This window comes from Dipteris shenzhenensis, chromosome 26 (assembly GCF_047967505.1).
Source record: "Dipteris shenzhenensis isolate YYH24624 ecotype China chromosome 26, Dip_SZ_1.0, whole genome shotgun sequence".
Taxonomy (NCBI): domain Eukaryota; kingdom Viridiplantae; phylum Streptophyta; class Polypodiopsida; order Gleicheniales; family Dipteridaceae; genus Dipteris; species Dipteris shenzhenensis.
In genome coordinates, this window is record NC_141621.1 from 50,564,792 (window position 1) to 50,583,047 (window position 18,256).

The window sequence follows — 18,256 nt, forward strand, 5'->3', positions numbered from 1 at the left end:
GTACCATAGCCTTTGTGATAATGAAGGCCGATGTGGATAGCTTGACAATAGCTGATGGACCTCTGCACAAAGATCGAGTGATTGTAAGTATCAGCATGCTATCATAGGTAATGTTTTGTAGGCAACATCCTCTACACTAAGTGGTTAATTTGATTTTTAACACCTTATTTCAGGTCCACTTTGTTAATGAGCGCAAGAATGTGCTGTCATGTTTAATCCAAGAGTACCATGAAGAGGGCATTGTCATGCACACTCTAGGAAATGTCTCATATATGCATGGCAAGAACGGGTTGGGTTTTTTTTACTTTACTATTCTAGCTGAGATTCCAGACGTGAGAGTGAAATTGCAGAAGGCATTCACTAGCCAAGTTTCAAACTTGGGGTACGGGCAGAAGGTATAATATTTTGGGATTATGAAATTCTTTCAGATGTACACAATGCTCTCGTTCTAAATGTTTCCTTCTCTTATTAATGTAGGTGATGGGCGTGCTACATTTCACTCATCTAAATGCATAGCTCATTGATTACCAATGCGCTTCTTGTGGTGGTATACAAGTTAGTCGTGAACCAAGTCATCCTTTATGTTTTACCTGTGACTCCGTGCAGCATATAGTTAAAAAACCCTGCCTCACTAGGTAGATCCTCTTGCCAAATGCATTTGATGTTGCTATTCAGATTTGCAGGAACCATGTGGACTCTCTTCTCCGAATAGTCACGCAATTCCTGGAGCTCCATGCTGTCAATGTTGTCCAAACATGCTCGCCTTTGCTGGATATCAAGCCTAGTGGCACCTTCACTACTATAAACAGTGTTGGCTTCATCATTGCGTTTGAGCCCAATCCATGATGACTATGTCCACAACGAGGGAGCGAGTTGCTTGAGCTCCTTCTTGAATAAGTAGTGCTATAATAAGTGGTTTCCCACACATAGGGATGGTCATTTGTATTTTTGGTTGATATACGTGCAGAAACTGTTTAGACAGTTAGTTGTGCAAACTTTATGGTTTGTGACAAATAAAATCACTTTGCCTCTGTGCTGTTGTACATCTCTCAATATACTTTTGGACCCTTGTTTGTATCTTGGATCTAATTTTGACCTCGAGCAGAGCATACTTGAATAATTTTATATTTCAATAAAGAAATTTGAGGGACAGCAAACATAAATTATGCTATTTCATTTGGCTGGTACCACAATTGGGTTTTTGCTAGACACATTTTTTCTCGCTGTCTTCTTTCAATCTCCACTTATTTTTTGAAGTGAAACACAACAGAATTTATATGTGGCATGTGAATTGAGTATGTCGTTGAACAAGTTGTGGTGCAGCACACTGAAATGCTTTCATTTCAATTACATGATACCAGGCCCATTGGATTAGTGTTGTTAATATTCTGTTAAGTTAATTCATGTTGTTGCAGACTATGCCACTTATTGTGAAGCTGTGGTAATCATCCTTCTCTTGCCATGCCAAGTAATTGAAGTTGTTATTGTTTGGTAAATAATTCAAAATTGTACGAGATGGATCGTCTTGTACTGCATGCATCATGTACATGTTGTTGGGTTAGCATACTGTAGTGTACACCCACAAGCATACTTCTAACACTACGGGAATAAAACTGAGATTCTACAAGGGACCTTGTTCTAATCATCCTCTTCCTGCCTTGCTTTCAATTCGAATGCAAAAACACGCAACAGGCTGTTGGTTTATCACTTCATTCTGAATCTTTTGCTCAGAACTATGAGACTCACCATACTTTACCAATTACATTTAAATGTAATAGCACAGTCACTTTGATTGTATCTTCAGCATTCCACATAATGACTTCATTTCTATAGTTCTTCAAGTTTTTGCTATAAGACTACTCCTCCTGCCATTCTTTAGTACTTAAAGTGAAATTGTACGAAGTGTAAAGTTTTTCTTGGTGGCACGATTTTTGTTTTTTGCATCCTCTACTTTGTTGTTTGCACTGTGAGTGACTGTGCCTGCAAAGAGGAAGATGGACCATGAAACACACGCTTGATTATGACATTATGAAAATGAGTTTAAGCTCAAACACCCATCAAATATAAATGTTTTGCATTGTATCACATTCTTCCTCAAATAATATTCATTTGAACAGCTACTCTGTTTAATTTATAAGAACGTGCACAATGTTGAAGATCAAACATCTGTGTGGTACAGGCTGTCAGTAAATTATCAAAGCGATAAACCATTGCCCACAGCAAATGTTCTTCAACTTCTTGAAAGTGTTGTGAATTCAAGGCTGCTACTATTTCAGATTTAAAAATTCCTCTCGACAACATTACATGTGTCTTTGAAGTTGTTAAAGTACGATGGGAAAGCATTATATCAACAATGTTCTTCTAAAGAGATCAAGGCATGCAAAGTGCTAACATATCCTAGTTGATCAGACTTCAAGAAACCATATAATCGTTCCTCTCACAATAAAAGTACAAGTTTGAGTGTACATCACATGGACAAACAAGGATAAAGAAAAGCTCTATTATCTAGTTAGAGTGCACAACTCCTTGCATGCTTCAGAAGGTACAACACTGTTCCATAACACTCTTTAAGGGAATCGATACACTATCAAGGCTATAGAGAGGAAAGTGTACATACTTATAAAGCATTTCATAGAAGCATCACATGTTACAAATGATAATTTATGGAGTCCCAACAATAGAGAACTTAAAGATCGATTCCCACAGTTTGAGAAAGAATGCTCGAATGAAATGAAGAACCTGCTTTACAAATGAATACAACATAGCCATCTGTGATACACCTTGCTATCCAGGTGCTTGTTGTAGATCACTTATGTTCAAACACCAATTGATAAGAGGTAGACAAGACTTCCCTGTCCCCGCAAAAACTAGACCAACAATCCTTCTTAAATGAAATTCTGCTCTCTATATGCAAAGCAATTGCAACAGCACAGGGTGCCCATACAATTTGAAGAAAACATGCCTCTACTAAACAAAACATGATACACATGTAAATTGAATGAAATTAAGGCTAGGCTAGTGGCAATACAAATTCCATTCGCTCAAAGAAGAGAGTTGATGTATGATGGACAATATAGTTTGCGTGGCAGCATTATCAATGTCCTCGCTAATGCTGGCAGAGCTCAAAAATTGCTTCCTAGGTTCCTCACAAATGACTCGACAGTAATTGTTGCAATAAGGCAAAAACTTGAGTACACACACAATTACATGAGGGGGACAGTATGCCCAACGTTAACTATACGTGCATTGTAAGAACTGCTACCAAAATAACTGTAAAATGTGAACAATGCTAATTTAAATCCATAATGGATTGATCATATACTTAACTTGCAAGAGTATATAGACTAACACAAAGAAACAACAAATAACAATGACTACATTGATCCCAAAGATGAAGTTCAAACAGATACTTTGGTGCATGGTATGTATACTGCAAAGCAAGTTGTTGATTTCGAGGACAAAACAATCGTAGTTGCTCCTTCCGAGGGATTCTCCCCTCTCAGCATTTTGAAAGACAAATTTTCAAAAGAAACCTTGTTCTATGGACAACCAAGAAACTGCAACGTTCCTACATGAACATGTTACCAAGATGAATAGGGACCATTGATTTGCAAACAAAGGCACAGCTACGTGGAAGAACATTGACGACAAGGGATATAATAGTAGATACAAACGTCGAGAAGCTCTTGTAATTGAGTATAGGCTACGGTGACTTAATATGCCTTCGCACGTCATTGGATTACAAGTACAAGTTGAAAAAAAACTTGTTTGCAATGATTCGACAATTGGGATGTCCTACATTCTTTATCACATTCTCTTCTACAGAGAGACTTTGGGAACCACTAATGACATGCCTTGAAGACCTCCACAACAAAACATTTAATGCTAATGTACACACCTCACAACAAATAGCGAGAGATCTCATCAGGTCAGATCCAGTAACATTAGCAAGGTACTATGTCAACAAGTTCCAAGTAATGAAGAGATTACTAAAGCGAGATGAAACCATTGTTGGGAAAGTCATTGACTTTTTCTTTGTTACAGAATTCCAAAATGGCAGTAGCTAACACGACCATGGCCTATTGTGGGATAAAAGATGCTCCACATTTTGGCATTGCAACAAATGAAGATGTTATCCACTTAGACACATACATCATGACAGACAACACAAAGGTCACGTTAATAAACATTGAACGACAAACACACAAACATAGGCAAACATGCCAAAAAAGGTCCAAAAGATGTAGATTTGGTTTCCCAAGACCTCCAATGCAAAAAACAATGATAATCTTCCCGCTAGAACCTGCCCTTGTAACACGAGCCATAAAAGAGAGCATAAGAAACCTCGAGAACGTCTTTGAAGACCCTTCCATCATGAGTTCAGACTTTGACACCTTCTTGGGAAAGTTGAATATGGTGAAACAAGAATAAATTTAATGCCTTTGAGCAAGAGTCGCACAGCCAACGTTGCTATACAAAGGCAACCCAAGGATGTATACACAAAAAAAGTCAACCCTAGTATAAGCTAACTTTGTAGCACAAACATAGATATACAATATATGACAAACTTGCATGGCGCAGCAGCATATTGAACGTCATACATCACTAAAGAAGATAAGGCAACATCACAAGCAATCAAGGAGGCAATGCCAACATGCATAGCAACACAAGCTCCATCAATAGAAAGAATACGCAAGGTCGAAAATGCCATACTTAGCACGCAACATATCAGTTCACAACAAGCTATGTACATTGCATTGTCTTTACCTCTAACCAGTAGTATAAGGAACTTCACATACATAAATACAAGCCATCCTGAGGATCGTATGCTGCTACTAAAATGCACCCACTAATTAGAGACAATGGACCCAAACACTACAGATGTTTTTTTTGAAGACCAAATAAAAAAGTACTGCAAACATAGCAACAACATGAAACAGCTATGCCTAGCTGATTTCGCGGCTTACTACAACACTGACAAAAAAAACGATACACGAGAAAACGTGCAAAGATAACACAGTTTAACAATTACAATGTTACAAAAGATCTAGAAAACCATTATTGAGAATTTTGCCTCCTATACATGCCATTCATTACAAATGAACATCTTCTTGACAACGTTTTCACAACTTGGCATGACATGTACAAAGCAAATGAAAAAGTAATAGAACAAAACAAAAAGGCATATAACAATTTATTGGTTGAAGATATCAGTAATAGAAGTATCAACAACCCCCTTGCTACTTCTTCAAGCAACTCAGACAATGCTAAACTTCATGAGGGCTTTGACCTCGATATAGATTTTGATCCCCGATGCCAAAAAAAATTAAACAACTTGTCGAGCAACTTCACATACAAAGAAATGCCAAACGAAGAGTTTCACCACAAACTCAGGCATCTGACAATAGAAGCTATTGCTTCTTCTACATAAAGGAGAGATAGAAATGTTGGTTAGGAAGATTCATTGAAGTGAATCTTTCTCCTTAGATTAGTTAAAACATTTACAAAACAATAGTAGGCCAATATAACTATGCAAGCAATCTCTCTAAGTTAACTTATAAAGCTACCATCAACAGTAAGGTACATCCCTAACAATTGAATCTTAGCAGGGGTTAAATGGTTGCTCCATAATAAGTTTACCTTCTTTAGAGGTTTTTGAGTTGAGACTGCATCATTATATATCCTATCTTTATTCATTTACTACTAATTTTGCAAACAAAGACTTGTTAGTTAGCTTCATGGAACCAAAAACTTCTTCCATGCCCATTAAACATTGACAACCAAGAATAGGCCAATTTGACTATGAGAACATCTCTCTCCTTCATGTTAATTTATAAAAAAACTACCAATAAAAATATAAACTCCTAACATTTGAATCTCGCCAGGACAGACGATTTTTAAGACATTTCCCCACCATTCATCAATTATATCTTTTTGAAAGATTATCCCAAATGTAGCACCAATGTTAGTATTGAGTGTATCATACTCAAGTTATCATGTGTATATTCATTTTCATCGTTACCGAAAATTTTGGACTTACTTCATTATGAAATGACCTTCAATAGCTACCAGTGATTAAGGTTAAGGCATATTCAATTTATTGTAATGACCATGTCATGGTTAGTGGTGAGTTAGTGGTATCACTCTACAACAAGGTGAAAGTAAATTATCTTTATTAAGACTGGGTACTTTCAAACATACTATCTTGACGTTTAAATCGCAGTGTATAATGTGAAGTATTTGTTTGTTACTATCATCTACACTATATTATTTGATGAATACTTGCTAACATTAGAAACTTAGATAATATTGCTCATTATCCACATTTCATGGAGTAGGTTGTTAGAACATTTACAAATGCCGTTTTCTATATATTCAATTATGCCAAAAATTTCTCAAAAAATCATGTAATCTGCTTGCCAACTTTATACATTATGATTTTAACAAGTTTATATGGGATGAAATTATTAAGCGTGTCCAAGAGGCTAAGTGCACTTTTTTTGAGAGAGTAACTTTCAAGAATGGTCTCAATTGATCAATCATGAAAAAATTTACTTGCGAGTTTTATAATTCCTCTACTTAAAAGGAATTAGGGGTTGTGCTCTTACATATTCGTTAAAACTCACTACTTGATTAGTCAAGATAATTACGAATGAATCATTTCCTCCTCTACACATCAAGTCAATGTAGTATGTTCTAGAAAGAACTAGTATATTCTACATTTTATAATGACAACGTCATTAACTTTCTTCTCTTAAATGAGATATTTTTAAATAATACGTGCAAGATTGCTGATTTCAGTTCCGTTAAATCCATTTCACTCACAAAAAAGTACTAGAAATTTGAAACTTACATGCGACAACATAAATTTCTTAGGTGTACTTGTTTTATATCTTGTGTAAAAGGAGTAATACGATCGACTAACATTAACTTAACACAACGGATGAAAACAGTGGAGAGGCGTTGAATAAAGAATCCATGTAGCAAATCAGCGAGCACTGGTTCTTTCAGCTGCCATTGCACTGAAGCGCCATTAACAGTTGCAAACTGGAACTAGAGAAGCATTGTTATGTTGAGGGTAAAATTGCATTGTTGATTCTGTTACATCATCACTTTCTCTTGACAGGATCAAAAGTAGACACAGCAGCAACTGCACCACCAATGACAACAAGTACTATTCCACCGGCCACCACGCTAAGTAGGAGATTCTTCAAAGATGGAGAGACGCCAGGTTGAACAGCTTCGGCAATTTCTGGCAAGATCGCAGCTGCCAGCAGGGCGAGAGCTGAAGGGGCAGTGAGATCTAATCCCTTCGGGGAAGAGGCACTGCACATGGACAGAATAAATTGAGTGAAGAGCGTCAGAGGCTGCGCACTAAAGAAACCAAGGCACAGACGAAGGAGGCAAGAGAGATGACGACCCAATGTGCATTGAACAACAACGAGAGAGACGATGATAAGGAAAACGACATTGCGACGGGAAAGAGAGAAGGGAGCAGAGCGTTACCTCATGAAGACTCGGGAGCCGTTGGAGGCGGCTTTGAGAGAAGGACAAACCTTGAGGGGGGTGAAAGGGAGGCAGGGACGCGGAGGAAGTTTGGAGTCACAGGAAGGGAAGGAGGAGGAGGAGGAGGAGAGGTGGAGGGAGGAGGCGAAAGAGGCGACGGAGGCAGCCATGGCGATGGGGAGGCAGAGGGCTAAACGCGAACTGGAGATTTGGAGGTGACGGAACTTGTTGGGGAGGTGGAGGAGCAGGCTGAGTCGAATTTCGAAGACAACCCCGTTTTTTTATTTGGAAGTAGATGTGGATAAGAGGCCCTCCAATCACACGCCTCCCTTCCCTACCCCTTCCCCCCCCTCCCATGATAAGACTCCCTCGCCCATTCATCTCCTTGCTTGTAGGTCCTCCTCGCACCTTAGCCCTCCCATCATCAACACTCTTATTCAACGTCCAAATTCGCCTTTCCCTTCATCTTTCCCATCTTGAAGTTAACTCTTTTACAAGAATTCATCTCACTTTGTAACATAGTACCTCTTCTAGCTCTCATCGTGCACAGACACTAGCCAATTCCACTTTGAAGTCATGCAAGCAGACCTCTTCTCATTGTCATGCTTAGGGCCACTCCATAGACACTAGCCAATTCAACTTTGAAGTCATGCAAGAAGACCTACAATGGCATGCATTAGCCTCTCTCACCATCTACAATACATAAAGAAGAAGTACTCGCTCAAGATGCTACTATGAATTTTAAGTTTCCAATCATAGTGCACTAAGGAAAGCTTGCTAAACCTCTAAGCTCTTCACAATTGATTTGTGTGTGCACTAAATTGCATCACAATCAATTCATGAAAAGGCGCATGTGCGCCAACTCTTAATTCCATCACCAACTTGGAAGCGGATGGTACTTTAGTTTAATTATAGACTCCTTTATCAAGAATGTGGTAAAAAATTAGGCCCCCACCAAGATGTTCCGTGCTTCTAGTGGCTATTGGGCTATGCCCTCCCCCTCAAGCACCCCCTTGATCCCCCCTCCAAAAATAGTAAAAAAACAATGTGTTAAAAGATTGGCAAATTGGATGCATTTTAGTGTTGCTCAATATAAAGTATTCCAAGCACTCAATGTCACCCTTCTATAAAGCCTTTCACAAAATTTGCAATAATAATTTCACAAGCTCCCATGTTTGAAAGTGAAGACAGTAACATTGTTCACACTATAAGAAAACATGTCTTACTTTGATGCTCACAACCCCATATTCTCATGTGGAATTATATTTCAAAGCAACAAGACAACTATTGAGATCAATGGGATAGTTCGAGAACGAGGAGTGAGAACTTGCACTTCAGCTTGCCCAGGAGGGCTCTGCTTTACATCTCTAGATCAATGATGCCGAGAACCCCCTGGCCTAGTGACAAGATCACTATCTGCCACACCACTCTCGCTCGAGTATTCCGAGTGCCATCTAAACCTGCCCAAAGGAAATTGCGTACTAGAAGCTTAGTTGCCCCATGCAGCCCCTCTGAAAACACCACCAAGAGGCTAGGTACTTGTGGATGAATTGCCCATCAACAAAGCCTTTGTAAAAGCTATTGTTCTAGAGGCCTCTCCATTACAATCTTGTAAAAGAGGGCTCAAGTATGGACCTGACCCTATAGTCACTAGCACATTATTGTTCAAAGAGAAAGAGAGTGAAATGGAGATTGATAACTTTGACAAGAAGAAGAGACCATTCAATGGACGGAAGGAACAAGGGAGTCATGAAGAGTTATTACAAGATCACTCACAACAACACAAGCATATGGAAATGAAGAAGCATAAACATCGAGAGCTTAAAACCAAATGGAAGAAAATAATGGATATGATAAACCCCTAGTCTTATAAACACTCATGAGAAACATTCATGAGAGCTTTTCGCTTGAACATTTGAGTAAGAAGGGATACAAACAAAAGAAAGAACAATCCAAGAGACAAACATACAGGGTAAAGAGCATAGATGGTTTTATTTTTACTGGAAGCCTGGCTAGGAAGTTTGTAATCAGGAAGAACCTTAATGCGATAATGTAAGAACAACCAAACCAAGATAAAAAACAGGTAGATTTACAACTATGCCATCTCAAAGTCACTCTCTCCCATTCCATGCACTCATCTTCAACGAGTAGTGAGAAATGAAAAAAACCCTAGGTTCTCTTTTGGCTCGGGGGAGATACATCTTACAGGTCCAACAAACTAACCAATTAGTTATGTAAGGGAGTATGGTTTTTGGGAATCAAGGCAATGCACATGCGAGCCCCAAAATTCTTGCTAGAGGGAATAGAATTCATAGGTACCATTATGGGTGGAATTAGCAAAATCGACACAAAGCTAGAGAATGACTAGGACTCTCCTATGATTAAATCCTCAACTTTGGGCTTTTAATGAGCTGCTCAACAAATTTTTTAATGTCTTTATGCTGGTCCACAGATCTTATATGTAGGGGCTACCATAACCTTTTCATGTTGTTATGGAAACGGAAAGGTCCCAACATGTTGCCCCATTGCTCGTACGGTGGCGAGATCGAGATCCTTCGCAGTTGGGCTATGGCCAAATGTCAATCAAGCTTGTGGATGTCAACACAGTGCAATTGTCAAAAGCCAAGTTAGAATCATCAAAGTAGCTAATATCTATCTAGAGAAAGAGATGTAATAGGGATTTGTGATCAGGGCCAAAAAAAATTTATCAAGGAAAGGTTCTAAAGCAAAAGAGGTACATACCTTGACATAACTTTTAGCCTCTTCCCTCATGACTTTCCATCTAGTTGCTAAGAAGAGAGAGACGAAAAATACTCATGTGTACAAGCCAATCCTATTGGTGGCAATAGGTAAGGAAGGCCTAGGTCTAGAAACATTTCACAAGGCTGTAATGAAGTAGACAAACACAATGAAGGCCTTTACTCTCAAATTAAAGAACATTTTTTCTTAGTCCTACAAGCATATGTGGGAATACCAAAAGGAATTAGAGTACATCACATCCCTTTAAGCTTGATATAAGGGTTCTATCCAAAGAGATGAATCCTAGTTATGATAGTCTCTTTTAGCTAAGATGAGAAAGGACATGGATTGATTACTTTGAGGATATATCTATAATTCAAGAATGTGAGAGGATAAGAACCAAATATTTGGGGTTTTTTTTAGTAACAATGCTTAAACAATGCCACAATCAAGGATGGGTTCACCTTGCCCTTCATGAATTGAGTCATGGAAGGTGTAGTTGTCCTACACTCCATTGCTTCATTTATGGCATAAGTGGTTGTAACCAAGTGGTGACATCCAAAGAAGATGGAACAAGGCTACCTTTCTTACTCTAAATGGTGGCCTTTGTCTTAGCAATGCTTCTCCCTCCTTCAAGCTCATACACATACACAAGCTTCCACATAGGGCTTAGCTTCCTCGAAGTCCTCTTTGAGTTTCCTCACAAGAATAGTAAGAAACATGAAAAAAAGGATTTCTCTTCTTTGTCATGCCCCGTAGTTGGGTTTCAATCAAATCGATGAATTGTGAGTTTATTTTACTATCGATCCCCAAGTGACATGTTCCATAAAGATGGCTCTAAATGTAAGAAAGTTAATCAAATTGTGTATGATCCCCCCACTGATCTTGCTTAATGCTACATTTTGGATAACTGGAATACCATAAAGAACTTCACAGATAGTTGCCTCCATGATCATAAAGTGCTCTAGCAATTCTATCATGGAAATTCTAGCGAAAACAAGTTTTAACTATTTATTTGAACAAGATGTTTAATGTTAGGAAACTTCTGTGTGCAATCCTCCCCCATCCCAAAGGTGATGATATGCTACACCTCCCAATCTAGACCAAGACATAAGAGCTCGACCTATCAAAGGTGAAGATTGCACTATTTAGATGCAAGGGTTATCCATAATTTTTTATTTCTTAAAATTTTGAAATTATGCTTTGAGTGACAAGTTTATCATAGTGATTAAGTTCTAAAGTACTTATGGATAGCACATGTGTCCAAGAAAATATTCTCTCTTTCTCTTTGAGTACTTTGAATTTAAAATATTGATTTTTGTGTGTAGGCATCATAATGATGTACAAGAAACCATACATTTTGAACAAAACTACACAAGACAAAAGTAAATATGGGAGACTTGATGATATTTATCATGGAATTTCTCTTGTTCCAAGTTTATTTCATCACAATATGAATTAGCATTCTTCTCACCATCAAGACATTTTCTTAATGGAAAAGTGGATGTTGCTCCTTGAGGATGCATGGAGGTCAATTGTACTAGATAGGTTGGAATCACATCCCTTAATGATACATTCCCAAATTAGCCTAGACAAGACAACAATAGATATGGGACAGTTGATGATATTAATCCTTGAAGTTATTGGCTCCAAGTTTAGTGCCATAATGGTGTGAACACTTCTCTCTCCACCATCAATAATTTTTCACTGTTCTCTCTCCATCAATAATTTTTCAAAAGGCAAAAGAGGATCTTGCTCCTCAAATGTGCATTGAGTTCAATTTGTTCCCATGGGTTGGAATGACATGCCTTGATGGTGGTTACCCTTGATAATAATAAATTGAAATGGAGGAGATTGGTGATAACTAACTATGTTAGATAATAGGTAGAGGTAGCCAATAATAACACATGACATAATAACAACCTTTTTTAATGTAAAACATTCTTACAAGGTACATTTTTCCCCTACCTCAAAGGGATAAAGTATTAGATTAGTAGTTATATGTGTACTAGCCTAGTGTTGAGGATGGTGTAAGTTGCACCATACCTTAAGGGCATTAGGGGCAAACCCTACCCTAAAGCTAAGGGGTTCTCATGTATATATGCATGATTATGTTCAATACAACATAGTGTACAACTGGCAATATCATGTGCACTCCTCTCTCTCTCTCTCTCTCTCTCTCTCTCTCTCTCTCTCTCTCTCTCTCTCCCCAATTTATCATGGTGTTAGAGCCTATCCTCAATGAAAAGAACAACTTAGTGGCTCAACACAAAAAGCCCATGGCAGTGCCATAGACAACATACTCGGCAAGCAAGCCTCCAGCGCCCTGCAAACACCAACTTCTACCAACGAGCAGTCGTCGCCTCCAATATACAACACGTACATCTCCCATAATCGGCAAGCTTTGATGCCCATGATGCAAACGGAGAAAAAGATGGAATTTATAAGATTCTGATGAAATCTTATAGATTTTGAGGCATCTTATCTCATGTGGTTCAAAACAGGCATTTAGATGCTCAATCCTGGCAATATATTCTTAAAGGGTTTTGTGTTCTTTTTGCTTAACTTCATACAACTGGTTGATTGGACTCCACTTAGGGCTTGTGGGAGTGAATCCCACTATGAAGGCCTTTTATAGAGTCTCCCAATTGACCTTTTCTTCAGGCCCTGGGCTCTATAACATTGGCTTGCCTTCCACCAAGGCTAAACCCAAACGTGTTCACTTTCTCTAGGTCGCCAATGTCTCCAAAGGTTTCATAGATCTACTCAAACCTTCAACGTGGGAGATCGGATCTCCTTCACCTAAGAACTTAGTGATGAGCAGAGATTGTGACCAGGCGACTACGTGAGGCATTAGTATCCCTCACCATGATTAATGGTGGTGTTACCCCCTTTCCTAGTGCTTGCTTAAGGATCCTCATCGCCTCATCTGTGAGTACCATCTATGGCATGGGTGGAGGTGCTTGGGATACTGGCGCAGTGCCAAAGTTAGTTGGTCCTTGGGGTTGATTATGAAATTTTGTCAGCCTGATAGGGATCGGAATGAATTTTCATGGCCTCATGGGACTTGGAGTTAGCATATGTAGTGGGCTCGGGTCTATTGGTCTTACTAGTATGGGCCTTGGTATGGGTATACTCATGTTTGGAACCGGCCTATAGGATGAAGATGTGGGGAAGGAGATGCTCTCTAGAGCTCCTCCCCAAGTCACAAACATATTGGGCGGAGGGGCTATTGATATTGGGAAGGCATTATCCCCAAAGTTTAGCTGATCAGCCCTCTGTCCTTCAGGACTAGGAGCCCAACACCCAAGTACCTAGGGCTCATAAGTCCTTGTGAAAGAGGGTTCCCCCTCATAAACTGTGCGTTCGTGGCCCTGAGGGTCCCTTAGCTTCTAATATGGTTACATGGTTGCTAGGTGCATTACTAGATTTTTGTGGTTGGCGGTGGGTCTTGCTACCCCTCAACCACCCAACTACTTCGAAACGGAGCCATTTGTGGCTCAAAACCCATAGGGTTTGGATAGTCTAGATTTGTCATTAAAATGGTCAATGGCTGTTAATAGTGAGCACATTAAAGTGGGAGCATGTATGATTAGTACAACTTGTGATCCTATACATAAAAGTGCATTTGACCCTCTCAAGTTATCGATCATCCTTCACCTTTGGGAACAAAAACAAAAAAATAAGCTGAAGGGAAGAGGAAGGAAATCCAAAAGATAAGAAGTCCACCTAGATCAAAGACTCTGGTCGATCAAAAGATGACTACATGTATGGCTACGTGCTGAACATGTCATAAGTCACTATGGACTATGTAGCTACTCTATAGAAGAGGCATCTAGATCTGAAGCTAGTTGATGTAACAATGGTGAAAGAATCCGGCAGGTTGTGACAGACAAGGGTGTCACTCTACCAACCTTTTTACAACTCTTTACATTGCCGATGATAATCTGTATAACTTTGTCTTGGCCTGTAATAACCCTTATGGTTTATGCCAAACTTTCTTTTAGTTTTTGAAGCAATGGACTTATGAAATGCCTATTCTCTCACTGATATATTCATCACATTCAACAACAAGCATCTTTTAAAAATCGTCCATCATTTGAAAGAATTGTGTATCTTGTGTTATTAAAGAGCTAGAAAATACTACAATTGATGTGATCTCTCTACTCAACATATAGTTTGCCTAGTATCATTGCACACAAGGTATTTTAAGTAGGAGATTTAAAAGTTGCACTGTACCACATGGTCCAATTTTATGCATCTTGCATGTCAATGATATCAATCATACTTGATGGAGAACCAAAATGAAAAATTGATCAGCCAAGAATGTATTGAGACATCTCTAAGTCCTAGATCCATTACTCTCTATAATTGATGATCGTCTCATGTTCTAATTTTCACTCATAGCAATAACTTCGAACTTGTGGGAAGTTGTGTGGTTGGTGTCTGAGATAGTGTTGAAGAAATGGCAAATGCAAAATTGGAACTATCATTCATAACTTGCCAAATTGTTATTTTTTTCCTTTTTGCACTTGCCTCTAGTTTATCTTTCAATTGTGAGCAGTTGCACCTGCCCATGGAGCATGGCAAAGTATAATAGAATTATTGTTAGAGCCAAATAGGTGACCCCTTTATGAGAGACAACTCCAGGTCTCACCTCATGACAAAATTTGCATTTCCACTCATCTTAGTCATGCAAATTGCTTGCAAACTCCCATTTTGGGTAGTAGACTTATGTTTTTCACTCCTGTTATTTTCCACTCTCGTTTGTGTTGCTCAAGACATATCAATAAAGGCTCTAGTTGTACCATGATTGGAACTCTCATGAGCATTATGCAAGGAGGATGTTGCATCCACTTGTCATTGTGGAGCTCATTTTGACTTGTATTGGCATTAACAACTCCAATTATAGGCTCATTAACCACTTTGTGCATAGTATAAACAAGTGAGGCCTCTCTATTTTTAGCTATATTTGTATTAACTTGAAACCTTTTCTCTCATCATGCCTCTAGTACCTACGTGTCTATTTCTAATCTCTATACTTATAGCTTTTCAAACAAAAAGCTAAAAAGAATAGACACATATCAATATCATCTCTCCAAATATAATTGGCATCTCACACAAATATAAAGGTGAGTTGCACCAAGATTCCAATCTGAAAAATAGTTACCCAAAAGAACTAGATATTAGACTAGGTGACTACTTCTACAATCATAATGAATACTTTGTGCATGACTCAATTGTGGTCCAACTTACCCCAACATGCAAGGTGCAAGAGTTATGGACTACAATCTTCTTGAATGAAGAGCGGTTGTGGTTCTGGCAAGTCTTTTGTTAAGCAAAAGGATGATAGGAAACCGAGTCAGATTTTTTGCTACTAAGAAATCTAGTCAGTAAATCCACCAATAAATGTCCTATTACCATTAGTACTAGCAACGTACTAGTGGAATAGCTTATGTACTTCCGATAATACTCCAACAACCCATCGGTATCTAGACTAGTACCACCCCTTGTCCTATTATTGTCACTAGTATTACTTAAAAGTGCCGATGAAATATTTATTTGGTTCACTCGTGAAAATTTCTGGCTACTAACATGATGACATTATTTTCATGCTATTTTGGACCAAAAATGATTATTGTGAATATCACCAAGTAATTGTATGTGATATGAGCTCAATAAATTCATTATATACCATGTGACCCATGTTTTGGGTATTTTCCCAAAGAATTCGCAAGTTGCACAAATAGTTGCTAAAATTGATTACATATTTGGTGATTACAAGGAGCTACACAATAATAGTGAGACGAAAGTATCTCAAATGCTTGGGCTAACAACATATGCCATGAAAAAGGAAGCTCACAACACATCTCATGGATGATCATTATGGAGTACCTATTTTGCAAAACTTCAAACCAATTACTTGATGAAATAATGCTTCCCACAAACTGCCTAATGACTGTTAAGAATGTATTCTAGCTCAATATGAGTATTATGTAAGTGGAACACATATATTGACAAATGGATCACCATTCCATTCTTCTCAATGGCTCTCAATAGTAAGAATGCTGACAATTTTGACATCCAAGACATGGCTATGATTATTGATTGAATAACAACTTGCAACAATAAGCTAATTGAGATAACATCAATGTTATGGAAAATACTTGCATTTTTTGCAATATAAAAGGATGAATCACCATTCCAATCTTTTAAACGACTCCCATTATTTATTGTTTATGGGAGCATCGATGAGAATGCTAAAAATTTGACATCCAAGCTATGATTATTATTCAAATAACAATTTGCAATAATCTAACTAAGATAGCATCAATGATGTGGAAAACACATGCATTTTTTACAATACCAAAGAATGGAATGCAAAAGTACATGAAAGAAGCAAAATATCTTCACCATACAAAAAGTTTTGTCAATCCAAAAGGTGAACACAGATACCAAATTTATTGCAACGACCCATCATGTCATAGTGTGCGCTATTGATAGGTGTTGTCATTTTATGACATGTGTTCAAGAAAGATGTAAGACAATGTTGCATTATTTTTCACTTTCTTAGGGATAGAGTTGATGAGGACTTGAATTCTAAACTTGGAGTATCTAGATTTTGGGGTGCATGGCAATATGTACCATGGTTTTTTGTTGCCATGCCATATATATAATGATCAACATAGTCACAAATCATCACCATCATTTGCACAATTTTATATTTATGATCCTAAATCAATTATGTGTCAAAATTTGATCCGTCCATTGTATAAAGATGGCACTCAATCCTTCACATACACAACATTATTCCAACATCTATGCCACATTCTTCATATACAACTAAATATGGATCTCCTTTTGAAGTTGGTTGCCCCCATCACTCGGATGCATATATGAATGCCAACTATAAGTGAAATTGTTATACTAATGCTCAGTTCCAAAAATAGGATTTCACATGCAAGGGAATATATAACTCTTCCCTCCTCTTTAATGTTCCTTCACAATGAATCTCAAACTTCCCCCTTGCATACTTGGAATTATGTTTTGCTCTTTCCACATGGAGAGGATAAATTCTTTCAACATAATGCTTCAAGTTGTACACAACAAAATGTGACTCAAATGTTGTATTATTTGTGTTGTTTATAGGAAAGGGAACAAAATGGCAAAAGGTTATTCTTATACAAAGGCTCTTTCCATAATATGACATCCATATTAAGGAATACAAGACATGGTGTTGTACGAGATGAAGTGACTTACCTATACTATTATGAGAATTATCTCATTAATTTAATCCTTTAGTATTTAGTTTGAGCAAGATCTAACATTTTGTTGCACAGCTAATGCATGTGTGCTCCTACATGGCTGGATATATGACTATAGCTGTATGAGTGTGTGGCATTGTGTGCACCACTTACACAATGACGATACGTGTAGCATGTGTGCACCATCTGATGGCATGTGTGGCATCTGTGCACCATCATCCATCTATGATTTGTTGACTTTGTGTCACTAAAATATGGTTGGTTAATTGTGGTGATTGATTCCAAGCTTATTCTATGCTATAAACATTTCATTATTATTGATTCTTGTGAATTTAGGGGAAGGCTAAGTGATCATATGATGACATTTGGCGAGCATGATTCATCATATTTTTAACACATAGGTACAAATTCAATGATGCGGGGATGAACTAAGCTAAGCCTAATTTTTTATATTGCAAATGCTCATGTACATGTTTCAAATTTTGAACATTAGAGGCTTAGACTAAGCATATTAACTATAGTAGGAACTAGGCTAAGCCTAATTTTTGAACATTAGAGGCATAGCCTAAGCATATTAACTATAGTAGGAACTAAGCTAAGCCTAATTTTTGATATTACAAATGCTCATGTGCATATTTTAATTTTTGAACATTAGAGGCTTAGCCATAGCATATTAACTATAGTAGGAAAAGACAGCTCTATTATTAGAAAAAGCAAGCTATTTTGGAAATGACACATGGGGCATT

The 18,256-nt window shown here is 37.9% G+C and overlaps 1 protein-coding gene across 1 annotated transcript; it reads right to left on the reverse strand.

Annotated features, from left to right (window-relative positions):
- Positions 1-6,883: 6,883 nt before the first annotated feature.
- On the reverse strand, positions 6,884-7,781 carry LOC147885233 (uncharacterized). Its single transcript, XM_087397787.1, has 2 exons — positions 7,507-7,781; positions 6,884-7,326 (listed from the first exon to the last, which is right to left on the reverse strand). The coding sequence occupies exons 1-2, from the start codon at positions 7,674-7,676 to the stop codon at positions 7,110-7,112; spliced, it is 387 nt and encodes a 128-aa protein (XP_087253913.1). The 5' UTR covers positions 7,677-7,781; the 3' UTR covers positions 6,884-7,109.
- Positions 7,782-18,256: the final 10,475 nt, after the last annotated feature.

Coding starts and splice junctions, on each gene's coding strand:
- LOC147885233 (XM_087397787.1), bottom strand. CDS start 7,676: ATGGCTGCCTCCGTCGCCTCTTTCGCCTCCTCCCTCCACCTCTCCTCC. Junction 7,327..7,506: donor GGCTCCCGAGTCTTCATGAG/GTAACGCTCTGC, acceptor GTCCATGTGCAG/TGCCTCTTCCCCGAAGGGAT.